Below are 19,057 nucleotides of genomic sequence, written 5' to 3'. Positions count from 1 at the left end.
AGAGCATACTTGTCCAGCCTCAGACTCTGTCTGGGCACACACTGGTCCTTAAAATTTTTTTTAAATTTTTATTCTTGAGAAAGAGAGAGAGAGAGAGAGAGAGAGAGAGAGCAAGTGGGGGAGGGGCAGAGAGAGAGGGAGACACAGAATCCAGGTTCTGAGCTGTCAGTACAGAGTCCGACGTGGGCTCTAACTCATGAACTGAGAGATCATGACCTGAGCCAAAGTCAGACGCTTAACCGACTGAGCCACCCAGGTGTCCCCATAGTGTTATCATTCTTGAGACAATTTCAATCCCTTCTATTTCTATGGAAAATGGTCTGCTTCTCTTCACCACATGCATTAGAACGTTGTAAATACTACTTCTACTGGATCCTGGCTGGATATACCAGGAAAAGACTTTGGGGATACTGGGGAAACCCCAAGGCCTAGGTATTAGGCCAGATGAGAACTTATGGATGTGGATGGTTGGAGATCGGTAAATGAGGAATGCAGGTTATAAAAAGCACATATGGCATGACTTCATTTGGGCAAAAAAACCAAAACCAAAAAAAAAAAAAAAAGTCCCCCAAACAAAAAAGAAAACCATCTAGATGTTTACATGTCCATAGAAAATCATGTGAAAAATACACAAATAAGGTTATTAACAGTGGTGATCTCTGAAGGGGGGAATACGGTAGTTTCTCATTCTTTTTTCTTGTTAAGTTTATTTATTTATTTTGTGAGAGAGAGAGAAAGTACATGCTTGGGGGAGGGGCAGAGAGAGAGGATCCCAAGCAGGCTCCACGCTGTCAGTGCAGAGCCTGACTCAGGGCTCAAACGCATGAATCGTGATATCATGACTTGAGCCGAAACCAAGAGGCGGACACTTAACTGACTGAGCCACACAGGTGCCCCTAAGTTTCTCATTCTTGATTGTATTTTCTAACATATGTATACATGGAATATACATATTTTGAATTAAAATTTTTTTTTAATGTTTATTTATCTTTGAGACAGAGAGAAGCAGAGCATGAACGGGGGAGGGGCAGAGAGGGGGGAAACAGAATCAGAAGCAGGCTCCAGGCTTTGAGCCGTCAGCACAGAGCCCGATGTGGGGCTCGAACTCATGAACCACGAGATCGTGACCTGAGCCAAAGTCGGATGCTTAACTGGCTGAGCCACCCAGGAGCCCCTTTGCATTTTTTGAAATAGGGAGCAGATGGGAGGAGAGGAGGTGAAGAAAGGGAATATAGACTCCTGGTGCAAAGAGGAGCAATCGAGGGTGATATTAGGTGCTGAGCTCACTCTCTCTAACTTGGCTGAACTGAAGGTGGGATATGGAGGAGAGGGACCGAGAGATATCACACAGCACAGAGACTCCGGTAGGAGTGAGGGTTCTGCAGAGGGCTGGGTGCAGGAGTGGGTGAGGGCAGGGGGGCAGGCCGTGCTGGTCCCTAGCACTTCCCCTAGCCACCACCACTGAGAAGATGTGAGAATAAACATGTACAGGTGAGTGTTGCTGCTCAAATATTTATTTCTTATAGCTTCTTTTTTTTAAATTTATGTTTATGTATTTTTGAGAGAGAGAGAGCATGAACAGGGGAGAGGCAGAGAGGGAAGGAGGCAGACAATCAAGACAGGATCTGAATGAAGCGGGCTCTATGTGGACAGCAGAGAGCCTGATGCGGGGCTTGAATCCACGATCCGTGAGATCACGACCTGAGCAGAAGTCAGACACTTCCAGGCACCCCATCTTATAGCTTCTTTGGTCTGTCAACTGACTGCTTGAAAGTACTGAAGAGATCTACTTTGAAACAGAGAGCTGTCCAAATGTACCTCTGAGGGTCTGTATGGAGCTCTAGGCTGGATTAAAATCAGATGAAAATGAAGTAGCATGAATATTTTTAGTTGAAAAGGAAAGCAAACAGGCGAAGCCTCAGAAGAGGTTACTCAAGGCGCTAAACCTCTGAGGTCACACACACACACACACACACACACACGGCTTGAGCCTGGCTCTGCCCCACGAGAATGCTGTCATCAGCAGGCCCCTGCGGAATCACGGTTACAGACTTCCGAACACATCCTGCCTTCATTCACCCGAAAACAAAATAAGGCCACCACGTGCTACCACCCTGCTCCCCTCCCCAATTCACTTAACTGGGGACATGGGGACAACTGGCTGTGTTTTCTAAGTGGCCACAAGACATCAAAAATGTAGATATAGAAGGGGAAGCTGGCACTCACCGCCCAAGAGAAAACAAAATTCGGAGCACCAGCACGTGGTGACAAACTGATTTCTCTTCTTGAAACGTGACTAGGAAGTAGATCAGAGTGTGCTGCCGAAGTGCCTTCGTGATTTTGGTGTGGGTCCAAGACCCTTCTTCCTGACCTCGTGGCAAGATAACACTCCACATGGGCTGCACGATGTTGCTGTTGAGGCCCTCCTCCCCCAGAAGGTGACAAAACACTGGCCATGTGGGTCCCTCTCTGTGACTGCTGGGGTCTGCCCTTGGGCTCTGTCCTGCTGCTCAAGGCTGTTAATCACCACTTGGATGAATTTTCAGAAGACCCGCTCATGCTCATAAAACTGACAGAGGTCACAAACTAGCAGAGAGAACCCTTATGAAGAATGACAGACCCTGGATTAAGTGCAATGTCACAAAACCCGGCGGTTCTGATGGACTACAGGTGTTGGGTGTGACTGGCTGTTAAAGCTAAGGCCAGTTGATGTGCTAATTAGCTGGGGAGGCCCTGGATGCAGAGCACGCCCCTCGGGCTGCATCTGGAATATTACACGTTCCCCTCGGGGCCCATATTTGCAGGGTGAGCCAAGGTGGTGAGGCTCTGGGGGCTTTTTCATGTGAGAGAGACGTGGATGACCTTTGGGTTCAAGCTGGAGAAAGGAAGACGTGGAGCTTACTCTTTCGACTAACGTAGTCAATCCTGTCTCATGGGGTGGATCACACCCCCTCTGTTTCACCCAAAGGGAAGGCCTGGGGTCCAGCGGTGGAAGCTTGGGAGTCAGGGTGCGGTTCTGATTAAAGAAGAACTTTCTAATGGTCAAAACTACAAAAAACTCCATGGGAAGGGGGCCCTTCCCTTCACCAAAGCCATGTGAGCACAGGCTTGGCAGCCATCTCTGGTGGATTCCGGCCGTGAACGAGGTGTTGACTGGAGGGCCTCTCCATCCATCGTCATGTTTTATGAAAGCCAAGTGAATGAATGAAATGAAGTTTAAAGCATGCTTATAAAGATTGTAAGAAGGTCACAGGGATGCTTTAGAAGAACGGGAGAAAATATTACTGGAGAATCAACAATTTAAAGTAGGGATTTCAGGGGCGTCTGGGTGGCTCAGTCGTTGAGTGTCTGACTTTAGCTCAGGTCAGGATCTCACGGTTTGTGAGTTTGAGTCCTGCATTGGGCTCGCTGCTGTCAGCAAGAAGCCTGCTTTGGATTCTCTGTCTCCCTCTCTCTCTGCCCCTCCCCCGCTCACACACTGTCTCTCAAAAATAAACATTAAAAAAATAAAGTAGGGATTGAAGTGCGAGTTCAGTTTATCTCAAAGCTCAGCACGAACTTCTTTAAAATGAAGAGTTGGATTTCATTTTATCCGCATCTCCACAAAGTCTGTATAAGCTTGTAGCTCCTTTCAATCTTGCACCTAAATTCCACATGGAAGGAATTGAAATGACCCATTTCACTGGACCTGGACCCTTATATTCTCTTTTTGACATCAAATAAGCCCTACTGAGTAGTGCTGGGGCTCAGAGTGAAGATGTCCCTGGTTATGTCCCATGTCACCCCACGTGCAAGTGTCAGGGCCAGTAAGAGCAAAACAGGCTTCTACAGTCTCTGCTTCCCTCGATGGACACAAAGCATCTAGAAGCTGCTCCAGGGATGGGAGCTTTTAACACGATTACCTACCAGTGGCAGTACCCCTCAGAAAGTGTGGCAGAATTTTGTGCTCATGGCATTTTTCTTGGGAGAGGGGCCCTGTCTGCTTCAGACCACCAAAGGGGCTTATGAATAAAAGAAGCCTGAGCTCTGCACCTGCAGGAACATAAGGTAGAGTGTAGAGGCTTTGCACTCTCTCTTGACTCCGCCAGGGCTGCAGCCTCGGGGTTGTGCGGGGCTGGGGCTGTGTTAGAGAACTTCCCTTCCCACTTTAAAGTGCCAGCAGAGGGGGCGCCTGAGTGGCTCAGCTGGTTAAGCGTCTGACTCTTGATTTCGGCTTAGGTCATGATCTGATGATTTGTGGGCTGAAGCCCCACATCAGGCTCTGCACTGACAGTACCGAGCCTGCTTGGGATTCTCTCTCTCCCTCTCTTTCTGCCCCTCCCCTGCTCATGTACTCTTTTTTTTGTCTCTTTCTCTCAAAATAAATAAATAAACTTAAAAAAAAAAGCGCCAGCAGAGAAAGGGTAGTGGCAAACACTCTTGCTCACAAGAACCCCAGGCCCCCAAAACCTTGGTCTTTCCAACTGTGAAGGAGCGTGTGGCCAAAGGCCTTGAGGACTCGGTTAATGAATAGTTCCCAATGGCCATGATGGGCACGTCCCTTCTAAATCCTGGTCACATGGTCTCAGCAATACATGACTGGCCACTCTATTTGTTACCAGTTGTCCTGTTTAAAAACAAAATATTGAGTAACTGCCTTATTGCCAAAGGTAACCTTATGCTTAAATTCATATAAGGCACCATAGCATCTTTAGGACGTTAGGTTGTTTTGAACGATTACCCTCTCCCCTACCAAAAAGCCCCACCCCAATACAGTCACCATTCCATTCAATAACTGAAAAGTATTTTAGTACCATCTGTACTGAAGGGGGTATGCTACAGAAACGGAACGCAGACCTATATGAGGGACATGTGTTCCTTCTTTGCAGAACTTTAAAAATAAGACTGATGAACTCATCTCTCTGGAATGATTCTAGCCCTTTTATTATCTATATTGTTTTTTATTTTAAAAATCTTTTTCTGTTTATTTTTTTGAGAGAAAGAGAGAAAGAGAGAGCAAGCAGGGGAGGGACAGACAGAGAGACAGAAAGAATCCCAACCAGGCTCCGAGCTGTCTGTGCAGAGCCAGATGTGGGGCTTGAATTTACAAATACTGAGATCATGACCTGAGCAGAAACCAAGAGTTGGATGCTTAACCGATGGAGCCACCCAGGCACCCCTGATTCTAGCTAGCCCTCTTAAAAAGCAGAGAAAAGAAAGTGAGCTGTGAAGGACACTTCTAGTCCTGTGGTTTTTTTTTTTTTGTTTTTTGTTTTTTTTTAACATTTAGTTATTTTTTTTGAGACAGAGCATGAACAGGGGAGGGGCAGAGAGAGAGGGAGACACAGAATCTGAAACAGGCTCCAGGCTCTGAGCTGTCAGCACAGAGCCCGACGCGGGGCTCGAACTCACGGACCGTGGGATCATGACCTGAGCTGAAGTCAGACGCTTAACCGACTGAGCCACCCAGGCGCCCCTAGTCCTGTGGTTTTTAAGTCCTGAACATCTTAAAGTGTCTCCGAAACAGAAGCAAAGTCAAGGTGGCTCATCCCGTGCACAAACCCACAAGCACACAGGCATCATTAATGATTTAGGATTTTAAGTAATATGAGGAAAGACTGATGAGCCACGCCTTGTGAGAAAAACAATTACGCCAATACTGGGAATACTTGATTTTGTACTTGCCTAGTTTTGAAAACCGAGATTCAGAAATTTGCAGAATATTTTCAGGGAGAGAAGTCCAAGACATGTTTTGACTTTCAATTAAAAATATCTGTTAATATTGCTGGAAATGATGACACTCCGACATTGACCGTGTTCACGTTAAATCTGTAATCGGAGATGGTGACGTAGAAATATAGTCAATTGTCACTTAAAAACACACAAAAATTGGACATGCTATACACTTGTCTTTTAAAATGTATCTATATTATTTTCACCAATCAAAACACACAGAATATATTTTATTATAAAACATTAGGCAATGTTACTTTTGAGATATGCAGTCTGAAAGGTCACACCTGTATTTACTACCAGTATGAAACACCAGTGGAGTACATTAGAAATCAACCAGACAAACTCGTACATCATTACCATGACTCACACGGTATCGAATCTGGATTAAACCGGGATCCCATCCAGGGATGTCAGCAAGGGGCCCCGCTAAGAGTTTTTTCCTTTCAGCACTGAGGCTCTGAGTTCTGTGTCCCGAAGAGAAAAATAGAGCCCCACTTCCGTTTCCACGACCACAACTGATCAATATTGAGCAGTCTGTGTTTCCACAATGTTCTCCTATTCTAATAGACTCTACCTGCTCTTGAGGTCAAGACCCGACGTAGGGGGAGGCAGTCATTTCCTTTTTGACCAAAAATAAGCCAACAAATAAAATAAACCTAGTCCAAATTCCAGGCTAATAATAAATTACCTGGTTTATAAAAATATGTGTCCAAAATAGTTACTTCCAGGGTTGTGTACAATATAAATTACAAAAATAAAATAGAAAAGATGAAAAAGTTGAGCACGTTTTAGTTCTTTATCTAACGTCAGCATTCACCCACAGAGAGCGGTTTGAAACCATCTGCATTGCACCAGGACCCTGGTGCATCTCGGCTCAGGAGGGAGGACCCTGAAGTGGGGTGAGGTATTTCTGCGGAGCTCTGCTGTCTGCAGCCCTGTGGCCTGTCCTCGGTGCCCTCGCTGCCCTACCTGGTAGAAGGTGGGCTCGGCAGGAAACCCATCTGCACCAATACAGGCTCCCCCCATGAACGCACGGAGGAATGAGTAAGCAGGAAGCCAGTCTGCGGGGGCACCCAGCTCCGCTTACAAATGGCGCCCAGCGAGGAGCTGAATGTGCCCACGGCATCCCCGTGCTGGGTTCACGTAAGCCTAGGGCAGATAAAGCATTTGAAAGATTCTCCTCTTTCTTTGCTTTTCTTTTTAAAGATAGATTTAGTAAAGTCTTTTTGAAGAATGCGTATTAGTGAGAAGGCTGTTGTAAATGTTTGTATGTGTATGATGATAACTTTCTTCACTATACCATCAGGCCTCCGAAACCAGAACCACCCTAAGCCATCTAATAGGTGTTTCTGCTTCAGTCCAAGTTAGTATTTCCATCTTGTACTTGAATGTGTCTAAACCTCACAATATAAAACTATTTCTTACTTCAGTATGATTTTTTTTCATCAAGGGTTCCAGTTTCCAGTGATAAGACCAACCAATAAGATACGCAACTGGTACAGACAGAATTGTATATTTTAGGTAATATTTATGATAGACTTTCTTATCAAAGTTCCTCTTCAGAACACATTCTATAGAATGTTAACCCAGTCGACAGCTTCTGCAACAGTGAAACACAAGATATGAATCTGTAACACAATAAGCTCAAGGGACAAGCATCATGAGCACAGGTGGCCAAAATGTGACCATTGTAACTCCATTTCTGCAGTGATGCTTCAATACTCAGTATGTTAGTGAACTCTGAATGATTTCCATATCAGAAAGTCTGAAAGCATCAATTTCAGGTGAGCAGTTTTAAATCAGAAAAGACTCAATAGTTAATCACTACTCTTGAGGGTGCTTCCTCCATATCTCCGTGAGGAGTTTTTCCCAGAAAATTCATGGGTTTCCCTCAGGAAAAGGAAATGCTCCATAAGTGGAAAACACCACCACCACACAGGCCTTCCAAATCACCTTGCTTCCTAAAACAGACCCAAGGGAGGGGGGGCATTTAATGTGGTTTCTTTCAGCAAAGAAAGAAAATCGAGTATGAACCAACGTTAGATTAGAAACCGGAAACGCTGCCTTGGGAGATGGTGCGTCTCACCTTGAATGAGGGAAGGTAAGAGAGGACCCTGAGCAGTCTCGGGCAAAGCAAGCACTTGGAAAGTGACTGCAGTCGCCTTCAGTGACCATTTCACAAAATTCTACCCTTGCCGCTGATGGATTCAAGAATCTGTGGCCATCATGTCATTGATGTGGAGTGTTAGGTGCCTGATAAAGAAGGTGAAGTTTTAGGTAGCATTTTAAATTAATACATCCAGAAGACCAGGAAAACAGAGCAAGGGTAGATAGGATTTTAAAGGTATATATGGCCTAAGCAGCACAAAACTTAAAATTTTATCATGCAATAAAGCTGAATGCACAGTCATCCCAGACTAAGACAATTTAGAGGAAATAAAGTGTCCCTACAAGTGTCTTGGTTTTAGCAGTGATAATTCTCAGCCCAAAACATGACAAATTTAAGAAAAGTTGTATTTTTTATTTATTAAATAGATTTAATTATATTCCTTCTGAAATACAAAAGATAGAATAAATCATACCATAAAAGAAGGTAAGATATGATAATATGATGGTGGCCAATTAATACACATAAATCTATTTTTTCTGGACAGACACCAAATCACTTCAGAGGATTAAGAGATCATTCTAGAAGCAGCACTACCTGGAAGATTATTTGGCATTTAGATACTGATTTCCAAAGTGCTAGATGGCAAGAGCAAGCACATGTGGTCACATGCACAGAAGTCCCAACAGTTACTGAGGATGAGAAATTGTCACCACTATTACCGTACAACTTAAAAAAAAAAAATCACCTATTCTAATTGCTCACCTGAAATGACCTTGAACATAATCTCTAAGAGTGTGGCTTGCACTTGTTTCCTTCAGACATGATCTGCTTCATTTTATAATCTAGGCAGGCAATCCTATTAGAACTGAGTAGGGGCAAGGCATTGTGTTTCTTACATGCAGAACGTGGAGTTTTTTCTATTTGGTTCCATCAACCCCCCCAAGCATTTCAGGCCCGTGGAAGCGAGAATTCCTTCACTGATGACAAGCTCTGCTGCTCATAACTTATCATCGACAACCTTCCAGGGGTCCCGTCGAGGCATCAAGGCTGCTGTCTGTGTCTGAGGCCAACGTCTGCTCGGTTGACATGGATGAGATGTCGTTGATGGAGGACGACTCGGAAGGAGTGGCGTTGCTACTTACTGGTGCATCTGCGCTAAGAAAACCAAATATAATAAAATCTGAGGCACGACATTGCTGCAGGTTCGGGCAGTGAGACTTTAGGCCATCCCTCAGCTCCGTGCTCGTGCGGTTCCCTGGCCCACCTGCAACATTCTTCTTTTCTTCCCAGTGGCAAAACGTCACATATGTGCATGTGTATAATCATCTTAAAAAATACCTGCTGCTTTAGGGGTGCCTGGGTGGCTCATTTGGTTAGGCGTCCGACTTTGGCTCAGGTCATGATCTCACGGTTCGTGAGTTTAAGCCCCATGTTGGGCTCTGTGCTGACAGCTCAGAGCCTGGAGCCTCTGCTTTGGATTCTGTGTCTCCCTCTCTCTCTGCCCCTCCCTGCTCACGCTCTGTCTCTGTCTCTCAAAAATAAACATTAACAAAAAAGTGAAAAAAAAAAAAACAAACCTGCTGCTTAAAAAAGATTTTTAATAGAAAAACTACTGAACCTGTCCTACAACGATCAGTGTTACAAAAAGGCTGAAGCCCAAATAGGGTTCAGGTGTCCATCAACACTTTGTCCAAGGAGAAAAGCAGTAATCTTTGAAGAATTCTTTTCTAATAAAAACACCTGCTAGCAGAAACAAAGACTGTATACAAACAAAACAACAACAACAAAAAAAAAAAAGAAAAAGGAAAAAATTTAGCGGCCTCTTGTTCATTTTATTTTATACATCCCTAAAACTGACATTTTGAATTTTTAAGGTATGTGAAACTATCCTATTTCCTACCGTCCATATTTTAGTCTGGTTTGAGCAAAAATAAAACATCCAAGCTCTCAGAGGTCAGTGCTTGCAGTCTGAAATTTGTGCTTAGTTAACCACAAGCACCTAAAGTGTGGGAGTTATATAATCTCTAGATGCTTGACACATAGATCATGCTGAATACAAAATTCAAGAAAAGTAAGCAGTGAAATCTGCACTTCTCTGTGTGTGTGCACATGTGCTTTTGGGGCGGGGGGTGCGAGGTGAGGAAGTAAGTATAACTTGAAGGATTTCATTTAGGAAGCAGGTGGGATCCTACGGACCTAAATTAACACCACATATGTCTCTAGCAGTCATACAATGAATCTACCACTAGGTAGATCAAATAGAAATATGGGAGAATTATATGAACAGTTTTTCTCAAAGAAAACCAAATTCCATTTTTCTTAGATTTGCACTGATTTTCTTTTTAAACTGGGTGGGGCCAATATGAAGAGGGTCATGCACAGAAGAAATGTTAAAAAATTTTTTTTTAATGTTTAGTAATTTTTAAGAGACAGAGAGAGAGAGAGAGCGAGCAGGGGAGTGGCAGAGAGAGAGGGAGACACATAATCTGAAGCAGGCTCCAGGTTCTGAGCCATCAGCACAGAGCCTGACGCAGGGCTCGAACTCGTCAACCGTGAGATCATGACCTGAGCAGAAGTTGGACGCTTAACTGACTGAGCCACCCAGGCGCTCATTAAATTAAAACATTGGAAGAGTTTTAAATTCAACTCCCTCGTCTGTAAATGGAGCTGATGGCAGCAGTTGCAAGCATGAGACGAGATTGTCTATAATGCAGTTAGCTTAGTGCCTGGCCTGTCAGTAATATGTTAGTTGTCACAGCCAAGACAAACCCAAACAGGAAGACTACCTCACACAAGGAGCTTCCAGATCCAGGGCCGGTCGAGCTGGCATTTAATGCATCACTGCCATTTGGAAAAGTTGTACAGGGAAAAGGAGAACATCAACTATTAAAGCAATCACTAACCTGAAGGCTGATCTTTCACAACACCATTCTTGCTTCTTTCTTCCCAGTCCAGTACTTCTTTGTAAATCAGCTCTTCAAACAGAAATGCAAGTTAAAAGGCTCCATCAGTTTCTCTGCATCTCTGAACCCTGCTTCCAAATCAATTGAAACCCCTCCAAGGGCACTGTGGTGTCTTATTTTTAATTGTGATATACAGTTAATTCAATAATATCTTTTGCCTAGATCACAACATCCACACTTTGTTGATCCATTACATCTTTCAGCCCAACTGTTAAGGCAGCCAAAAATGCAGGCAGTTGTAAATTCACATGTGGGTTTTACGAGGGGCAGGGGACTAGTAAAGTGGCTCTCATAGAACATTTTAAAGGATTGGATGCTTTTGTACTGTTTGCACATGTTTCTCTCCATCGTTACTTGGGATTCTCCAAATGGAACCAGTACCCATATGTCGGCCAGAAGCCCCTCCAGAGTGGCCAGAAATTAATCCAAATTCCTCAGTCATTTCTTGGCTTCAACTTCAGTTTCTTCCATCCTCCCTGGTGAGAAAAGCTAACAACCTACTAAAGATGCATTAGGGGTTTCTACAATTTTGGTATTTGTGAACCAGGATGAGCACCTTGCAAGCATTTCCTGAGGCTCACAAGGCCGCTCTTGTCCAGAGTGTGGTCATGTGTGTCACCCTGTTGAGTGTTCATGAAGGTCACGGCATCCCCGATACCCTGGGGAAAGCAGACATAATCTGCTTGGGCAAGACCCATTGCCACTTCTGACCTGCACTGACCAGGGTTCTTTCTCAATGACCCCTGATTCTGCTTTTTAATGAAAAATTATTAGTTCAACCTCCTGATTACTGGCTGAATTTGCGGTGGGTTGTTTGGTCAATCTTACAATCTTTGGAAGCAAATGGTATGCAGTTCCAATGTGCTCCTCTCTAATTCTGTTATCTTCAATTTCCTTCTCTACCAGGGAGGGGCAAGAGATGGGCCAAGAGAGACTCTGCCCGTTCCCTAGGAAGGCTACTGCAACAAGTGAAAAGCCGCCCCTTTACAGGACTTGAAGAAGTGCCATGAGTAAGGGGCAAAATCAGCCCTTACCTTTCCACTCCTCGATTGCATGCTCTCTTTCTTCCAACTGGGCATCATAAATCTGAGGTGGTGGCTGAAATCACAGTTAAAGTCAATGGTTAAAACAGGAATGAGGCATGAATAAGACCATAACATCACTGTGAAGATTCTAATCTATTTGTCATGTGGCTTTCATGCAATATATGGCTTCTTAGAGATTTCCTCCTAAGTGTGATATTACATCAGTTTTGGAATCAAAATAATTAGGGAAAAAATTAACCAAAAAAATATGGCCCTCTTAACAATCACGTGACCTCCACTCTAATGACATCTGCCCAAATGGAACTAAAAAAGTGGTAATCAAAGGCTGTTTTCTGGAGACCTGCCCCAGACAAGGGAAGGGCTAGGAAATCCGGAAGGTACGGAATAGAGCTCAGGTTTGCAGTGCTTCATGGTAGAGCCCCCAAACCCAATCCTCAACTCACAGTGGGCTGTTCCCAAAACCTACTTAAAAATCACATGCTTATAACTAGGATTCCTTGCACACAAAACAGTGTTTCGTGTGGTGGTTAAATCCATAGGCCAAGTCATAAAAATGTGCTCTACGGTGGCATAAAGTGAGCCTGCCACTACGTGGTTACTTTGCTCATAGTCAGAGGTTATCCACACCAGTGCCGCTAAGGAAAAATGCACCTGGGCACCAAACTCGGAAGCGGGACTCCCCTGGCAGGTGCCTTGAGGGAAGGATAAATAAACCTGTGACTTTCAGCGAGTTTCTTAGCCTCTCTGATGGGGTGGCCTGAAGAAGGTGTTCCAAGCAAGGCGCACATGGCACAGTGCCAGGCAAACAATGGAAGCTTAGCAAATGGCAATGTTAGTACAATCACACATGAGCATCTGCGCAAAGGAATAGTCTCTCCACCGCAGAAGCATGTTCCCTCCCGAACTACACTGAGCTGCAGCCCCCGCAGCAAGTGTCCCCAAAGGGAACCAGGTCCCAGACGACTGTAGGCCCCTTTGTATTCAGGGGTCCTTTGAAATCTAGAACTTACTATCCTTATGTGGCCACTCTGGACTAACAGACGGAAGACCCGAGGGAATGTTCAGCCCTGCCTTTACACACAAGCCTTGGAAAACAGGTGCTTACCGCTTCTGCTTCAGCAGGGTCATACCAAACAGTAATGTAAGGGTGACGCAGAGCCTCGTCTACAGAGATGCGCTTGTCAGGGTCTATCACTAACATGTTCGATAACAGATCTCTGGCTTGATTTGCTGGGGTGAAAACAAACATTGGATTAATAAACTAATGCTCAGACACAGGAAATTGTATAAAGACAACATGACAGTACAGAGAGAACAAAGATGTGTGATCCTTGAGAAATTTGTGACAGGTTCCTGATCAATCGAGCCTTTTTCTTTAATGAGCCAAGCAGCCACTTTCACTACACATCACTACACTACACTTTCACTACACAGATTTTCAAAAGTGGTTTCTTGCCTCTGGATCTGGGAGGAGAGGAGGGGTGGCAGGGCCTGGGGAAAGGGTACCAGGTGGACACAGGCCAACCGGAGGCTGAAGGGGGGGTCTGGGGTGGGGGGGTAGGACCCACCAGGGAAGGCACAGGATGCAGCTAAGGGCGGCACTGTCCGAAGTGCAGGCATGAAACACGGGCAGGCTTTTTTTCCCGCCTGATGTCCCATCAAAATGAAATTAGAGGACCTTTTAAGCCATACAAATAATCTCACGTTTGCACACTAGACAACACTTCGCAGATATTTCTGCTATGCTGACCTGTATAGAATGTTGGCAACAGACACTTGAAAAAAAAATCTAGAGATCAGTTGTTAGGAAAAAACCCAACAAGTTCAATAACTCAGTCAAATATAAGGCTCACCTAGGTTTCAGCAATTAAAGCTCACATGGGTGGGCAAAGGACAGATGGGGTTTTTCTGACTGAGGCACAGTTTTGCCCTGATGTGGAGAGAAATCTGTTCTTTGCCTTAAATCACATTTTTAGAGGTGGGCACAGGTGGAAGGGAGGAGAAACTTTTTAAATTGAACTGTAATACAGTTTCTGACTCTTCAATTGGGCTAGAATTGTAATTCAAGTATTCCTTATTCCTTATGCCTGAAAACTGTGTGAATTCCAATTGCTGTAATTAACATCAGAGTCTTTCAGACTGACGTGAACCTTTTTATTTGGACCAAAGGCTCAGTGAGGCCATTTTATCGAGGACAGAACTTTTAGGTCTTTTAGGCTTTCTCTCCACCAAGCCTTCATTCTAGTAAATAACTTTGAGAGTTTCAAGTATGTTACCTCCTAATGTTCGTAGCTGTCAGAATGCGAACCTGAAAAGGTGAAAGCGGCCCCTGGATTGAGAAAACCGATATGGGGGGGGGGAGGGGGAAGGGGAAGGGCATCTTACTTTTTATTTTGTCTCGTTCAGATTCTGATGGGAATATCCAATCTGGGAAGAGTTCTTCAAATTTGATTCCGGGGTACTTTGGTCTGTTTTCTACATAATTCCTCACGGTCGGCTGAAGTTTCTTCATAAAATCCGCAGACGGCGTTCCTAGCTGCTCAATGACTTTATTCCACTGATCAATATCTAAGGAGTCTCTTGAGGAAAATACAACTGAAGGGGCTTACAGTCACGTTACACGGAGTAGCATTATTCAAAGAAACACTTAGATCCTATTTTCGCCTACTGACAGGTAATTAACTAGGCTGTCCCACTGGAGCAGCCGAGGTATTCTAAAATAATATTCACATGGTGGTTGGGGTCTCCAAAGTTGACACTACTTTTAAAAACTCTGCTCCTTTATAAACTCTGATCATGGTTTATTAAACCAACACACTGAGGAATGTATGCCTTCCCCTTCTAGATCAAAATACAGTTAATCTTGTAACTGAAGAATACTTATGACAGAAGTGATTAAAGATGAAATTAGATATTACTTAGGCAGACTGAAATTAATTGTCACATCAAAGTTACTTAGATTGGAAAGCTCCCTAAAGTGGACAGATCTGAGTCCTTGGTCTAAGGTGGGGTGCGGCACATGAGCTGGGGCTTTCTGAGCCTCGTCCTCTCTCACAGGACCACATGCCTTCCTGTAACTGGGCTTAGACAGCTTTGGGAGGTCATTGTGTTTTACTTGGCACTGGCCATGCCCATCACTGCAGTACCTTGGAGCACATTTTATCTCCTTTCAAAGTACATGACCTGGGTTCCAGACTCCACTGTGCACTAGACATGCATCAGGTGCCGGGCAGTCAGTCTCCCTTGGGTCTCAACTCCCTTGTTTGTAAAACGCAGAAAATATCAGCTTTGCCTGTTTCACAGGGGGCTTGGAATAATAAGGTGGAGAGGGATTCTGAAACTGTTAACAATTATACGAGAGATCGTAGGACAGAAAAAAATCATGTAGGCAGCAATGTTTAAAAAGCAGTTTTTAAAAGTTTTTAGAAAAATCTAATAGAGGTTTGTCTCAGAAAAATGCAAGTACATCATTATGAAAGAACCCAGGCGGCAGAAATGCTCTTAGAAGAACAAAGAAGACAACTCCGTTCTTCCAGAATGTTGGCCATCTGCAGTCCTGCTTGGGAGAGGAGTCCTGGCCATTTGAGTCACTAGTGTATTCTCTTCCCTCACTCTTTTGTTCCTACTTGATGCCGAAGCAGAATTGTGCGGCATTCAAGCCCTTCTCACCGAACAACTGAAACAGCCCTTCATCTCCCTGCTTCTGCTCATGCCCTTGACAGTCTGGCTTGAGCTCAGCAGCTGCAACAACTGTTCCCAATGTGAGTCAGACAGGAGCCTAGAAATGGGTGGGCGCTCAATAAATGTCTAGTGTGTTCATGATAAAGGGTCGTTTTTGTAGACTAAAGGGTGGTGGGAAAGGAAAAGACCATCCCAAGAAGCCTGGCTGATCTTCCAGGTGTGTGCGTGCATTACCGTCCCTTAGCTACCACGGGCTTCTCATTATACCCAAGAGGAACCAAGGCTCAGAGAGGCCCTGACTCATCCAGCATGCACAGCCACCATGTGCACCCAAGGTGGTCTGGCTGAGGCTGTCTTTTCCTTGTGGGCTACTGTGGGGACAGGCATTCCTGTTCTATCCCAGATCATACATCTGAAAGCAAATCTCAGAGAACTGCAGTCTGCTTTCCAGAATCTTTTTCCATGCTTACAATTTTTAATCTAATGTTTGAAGGTGTGGGCAAAACTGTCTTTGGAGAATGACGTTAACCTCGGTGTGTATTTTGAGAATGACATTAGGTGGCCTTATATATAAAACTATTAATTATTGACACTGCAAGATGGTAATATGTAAAGTAGGAATTTTAAATTACTTAATAATGCTCCAAAAAGTATTCACAGTTTTCGTTTTTGTACTTTCTGAAGAAAACATTCAATTAAAAAAAGGAAAGGCATAAAATGAATAAGAATTGAGACAAACGAGATGTTAAATAGATACTTCTAAATTATTTATCTTTAGAATTTATCAAGTTTTCCTTTTTAAACTGAGTCTGTTTGTAGACTTATTTATAGTTTGGAACAAGCAAATCAAAGGAAAGGCTACGAAAAACTGCTGGAAAATTTATTAGAACAAAATAAAATGCTGTATTTAACTCCACATAAAATCTGTGATGTGAAAAATGTCAAGGAAGGCAAATAAAATGACAGGAACAAAATCCTTTCATTCCATGTTTGTGTTGTAAAGAATTTATGTTACAAGAAAACCACCCTTATAAAATTATAAAAAATGAAAGCAACTTTAATAAAATACATACAAAACACTGACTACACAGCTTGGTTTCCTTTAAAATTAACCATCAATCTGCCAATGGACAGAGACCACTTTAAGCTTTCATAACGAAAAAACAAAATCAAAGACTAATGAAAATAGTAAGTGGAACACAAATGAAAAAGGGAATATGTGAAGAACCATGTTAGAGTAAAAAATATTAACGATGGAGGAATATGAGGAAAGAAAGCTATTATAAGTATTACATTATCTCTTCTCTTTTATGGTTGATGTCATTAACGTGATTTGCTAACCACAGTATAAATTAATCTTTTGCATTTTATATTTATTAAGACTTCTCCAGGTGTGTCACAAAAGAACCTTCTAGATGGATCTTTTAAAAATTTCTACAAAATGTCAGCAGAGTAATAGGTAAGAAAATTAACATATCCTGTTCCTCACAAACTTTTCCTTTTATTCTCTTTTACTTTGGTCCTATGTAGTGTGCTTCAGTTCTTACTTTGGGGGGAAAATATTTTAATCCATACTGGTAACTAACAAAATGGTATGCTAATTAAATGACACAAGGGTATTGGCTTATTAAATTTAGATAGCAACTTTCCTTGTTAAATTAACTGAATGGTCTAATAAATGGTATTTTCACTTAAATATCAGAATACATCTGTCAAAGAGTAAGTAAATTTCTAAGCTATTTTTGATAAAATTAAAAACTAATATAATTGGTTTAATAAAACCATTACAGGTAGTCAAGTAAAAAAGAAAACGTAAAGTTGAACCATTTGGTTTGTGACACTACTTTAACAAACATAATATAGACCCCCTTAGAACACAGTCTAGAATTATAACATTTTCCTTTTGAGCTCCTGCTGCCTTTGGCATTTATGGAAAGCATGGCCGGGAAGGTCCCGGGAAGGATACGATCAGTGCCTTGGAATATCACACAACCTTTCACCAGCTCTCCCATGATGCACCCCACTGACCAGATATCAACTGAAAACAAAATGAAATGACAAAATTATGAAGTGCCATGAACAAAACAAAGGTGAGGAAAAGGAATTCTAACAGTGTACTAAACACACAAATATGGAAAAATAAATTGCTGGCTAAGGGTGAACTTTTTACACAATGCGAATGAGTGCTGGCCTCTCCTCTGGCTTTCAGTAAGCGGCAATCTGGGCTTTAGCGCCAAAGATTCCCGGACTTCCCAGCTTGAGAAGCAAATAAAACCCCAGAAAGGAGAGGTGGCTGTCCCCGCAAAGCTGTGTGGCCATGTGCCCACCCCCATCGCTACCCCCACCCCCGTGGCCAGTGCTGGGTCTCTCCCTGTGAAGGATACAGTCTCTTCCTGGGAACAGGACTTTATGGAGGACCATTTCTGCCATGATGCACCCGACAGACCAGATGTCCACTACCAAACACCAGGTGATTAAAACCAGCCGGAGACCCCCACGCATCTTTCTCAAACCCCCTCCCAACAGAGACAGACCCAGCTTGTCAATGGGAACTTTTGTAACATATGGACATGACACCCGCCGAACGGTCCTCGCTAAACTGCCGTGTCGGTGGGAACTCACAGAGGCAGATTGCTCGTGTGGGCTCCAGGTGAGGACCCGCCAGAGTTGCCCTGACTTCCGGCCTTTCAGCCTCTTCCATGGGGCCCAGCTGAACCCCAGGCCTCAGCCAGGCAGAGGGCTATTTACTGCAGGTGGGGGTGGGGCGGGAGGAGCCAGCAGGGAGCCACAGGGCTGTGTCCCTCATCTGTCAGAGTCAGAACACTGCTTACAGAGCATCTAAAACTTGAAGCACAGCTCATTCCCCGATGACTTGTGCAAACTTTCAGACTCTTAGCAAGGAAATGTGATTGAGTTCTTTTTGACAAATTTGTCAAGGTCTAAGTTACAAAGAGCTCTGATATTGCTACAGTAAGTTAAGTTTTGGTGTTAAAAAACCCATTTTACACAAAAGAGAACATGTATTATTCCATTTATACCAAGTTCACCAATGAGTAAAAGTAAGCTTTGGTGCTGGAAATTAGGATAGTGGCTTCCATTGGGGGTTGAGACCCGGAGGTGGGCTGGGGAGGTCTTGGGTACCACTGCTGTTATAGATTTGCATACTTCTCTATAATAAATATGTTATACTTTGATAGATGTTCACAGATACTCATTTTGGAAGTGAATTTGTAACAGTGGGTGATTTCTGCCAGTAGAGATGGGCCACAATGACTTGTGTATAATGCAGCCCCCACATTGTGCTTCCTTTGGCTCACGGGACAAGGCTGGTGGTGACCAGCAGCCATGTGTCACCCACACTCACCATTCTCTTTGTATCCCATGCCCAGGATGACTTCGGGTGCCCGATAATACCGCGTCACCACGTATGGGGTCATCATGAAGTTGGTGCATGCTGTCCGGGCCAGGCCAAAGTCAAGGATCTTAAGCGTGCAGTCTGATTTTACTACGATGTTGCTAGGTTTCAAATCCTAGGGCAGAAA

General features: G+C 43.7%; 1 protein-coding gene across 4 annotated transcripts in view; it reads right to left on the bottom strand.

Annotated features, from left to right (window-relative positions):
• Positions 1-5,885: 5,885 nt before the first annotated feature.
• MAPK9 (mitogen-activated protein kinase 9) overlaps positions 5,886-19,057 on the bottom strand; it is a 58,802-nt gene continuing 45,630 nt past the window's right edge. For 2 of the 4 annotated variants that reach the window (XM_023253983.2, XM_023253990.2), the window contains 7 exons: positions 18,880-19,045; positions 17,482-17,553; positions 14,220-14,402; positions 12,940-13,064; positions 11,823-11,886; positions 10,729-10,800; positions 5,886-8,975 (listed from right to left, as the gene is read on the bottom strand). In XM_023253983.2, coding sequence (XP_023109751.1) covers positions 8,833-8,975; positions 10,729-10,800; positions 11,823-11,886; positions 12,940-13,064; positions 14,220-14,402; positions 17,482-17,553; positions 18,880-19,045 — 825 coding nt within the window. In that variant the 3' untranslated portion in view covers positions 5,886-8,832. Of the gene's footprint in view, positions 8,981-10,728; positions 10,801-11,822; positions 11,887-12,939; positions 13,065-14,219; positions 14,403-17,481; positions 17,554-17,899; positions 17,972-18,879; positions 19,046-19,057 lie in introns of all 4 variants that reach the window. The other 2 variants (XM_023253986.2, XM_023253987.2) reach the window with 2 other exon arrangements.

This window comes from Felis catus, chromosome A1 (assembly GCF_018350175.1).
Source record: "Felis catus isolate Fca126 chromosome A1, F.catus_Fca126_mat1.0, whole genome shotgun sequence".
NCBI classification, from domain to species: Eukaryota; Metazoa; Chordata; class Mammalia; order Carnivora; family Felidae; genus Felis; species Felis catus.
The sequence above is the reverse complement of the archived record's forward strand: the minus strand, read 5'-3'. Positions and strand labels throughout refer to the sequence as shown.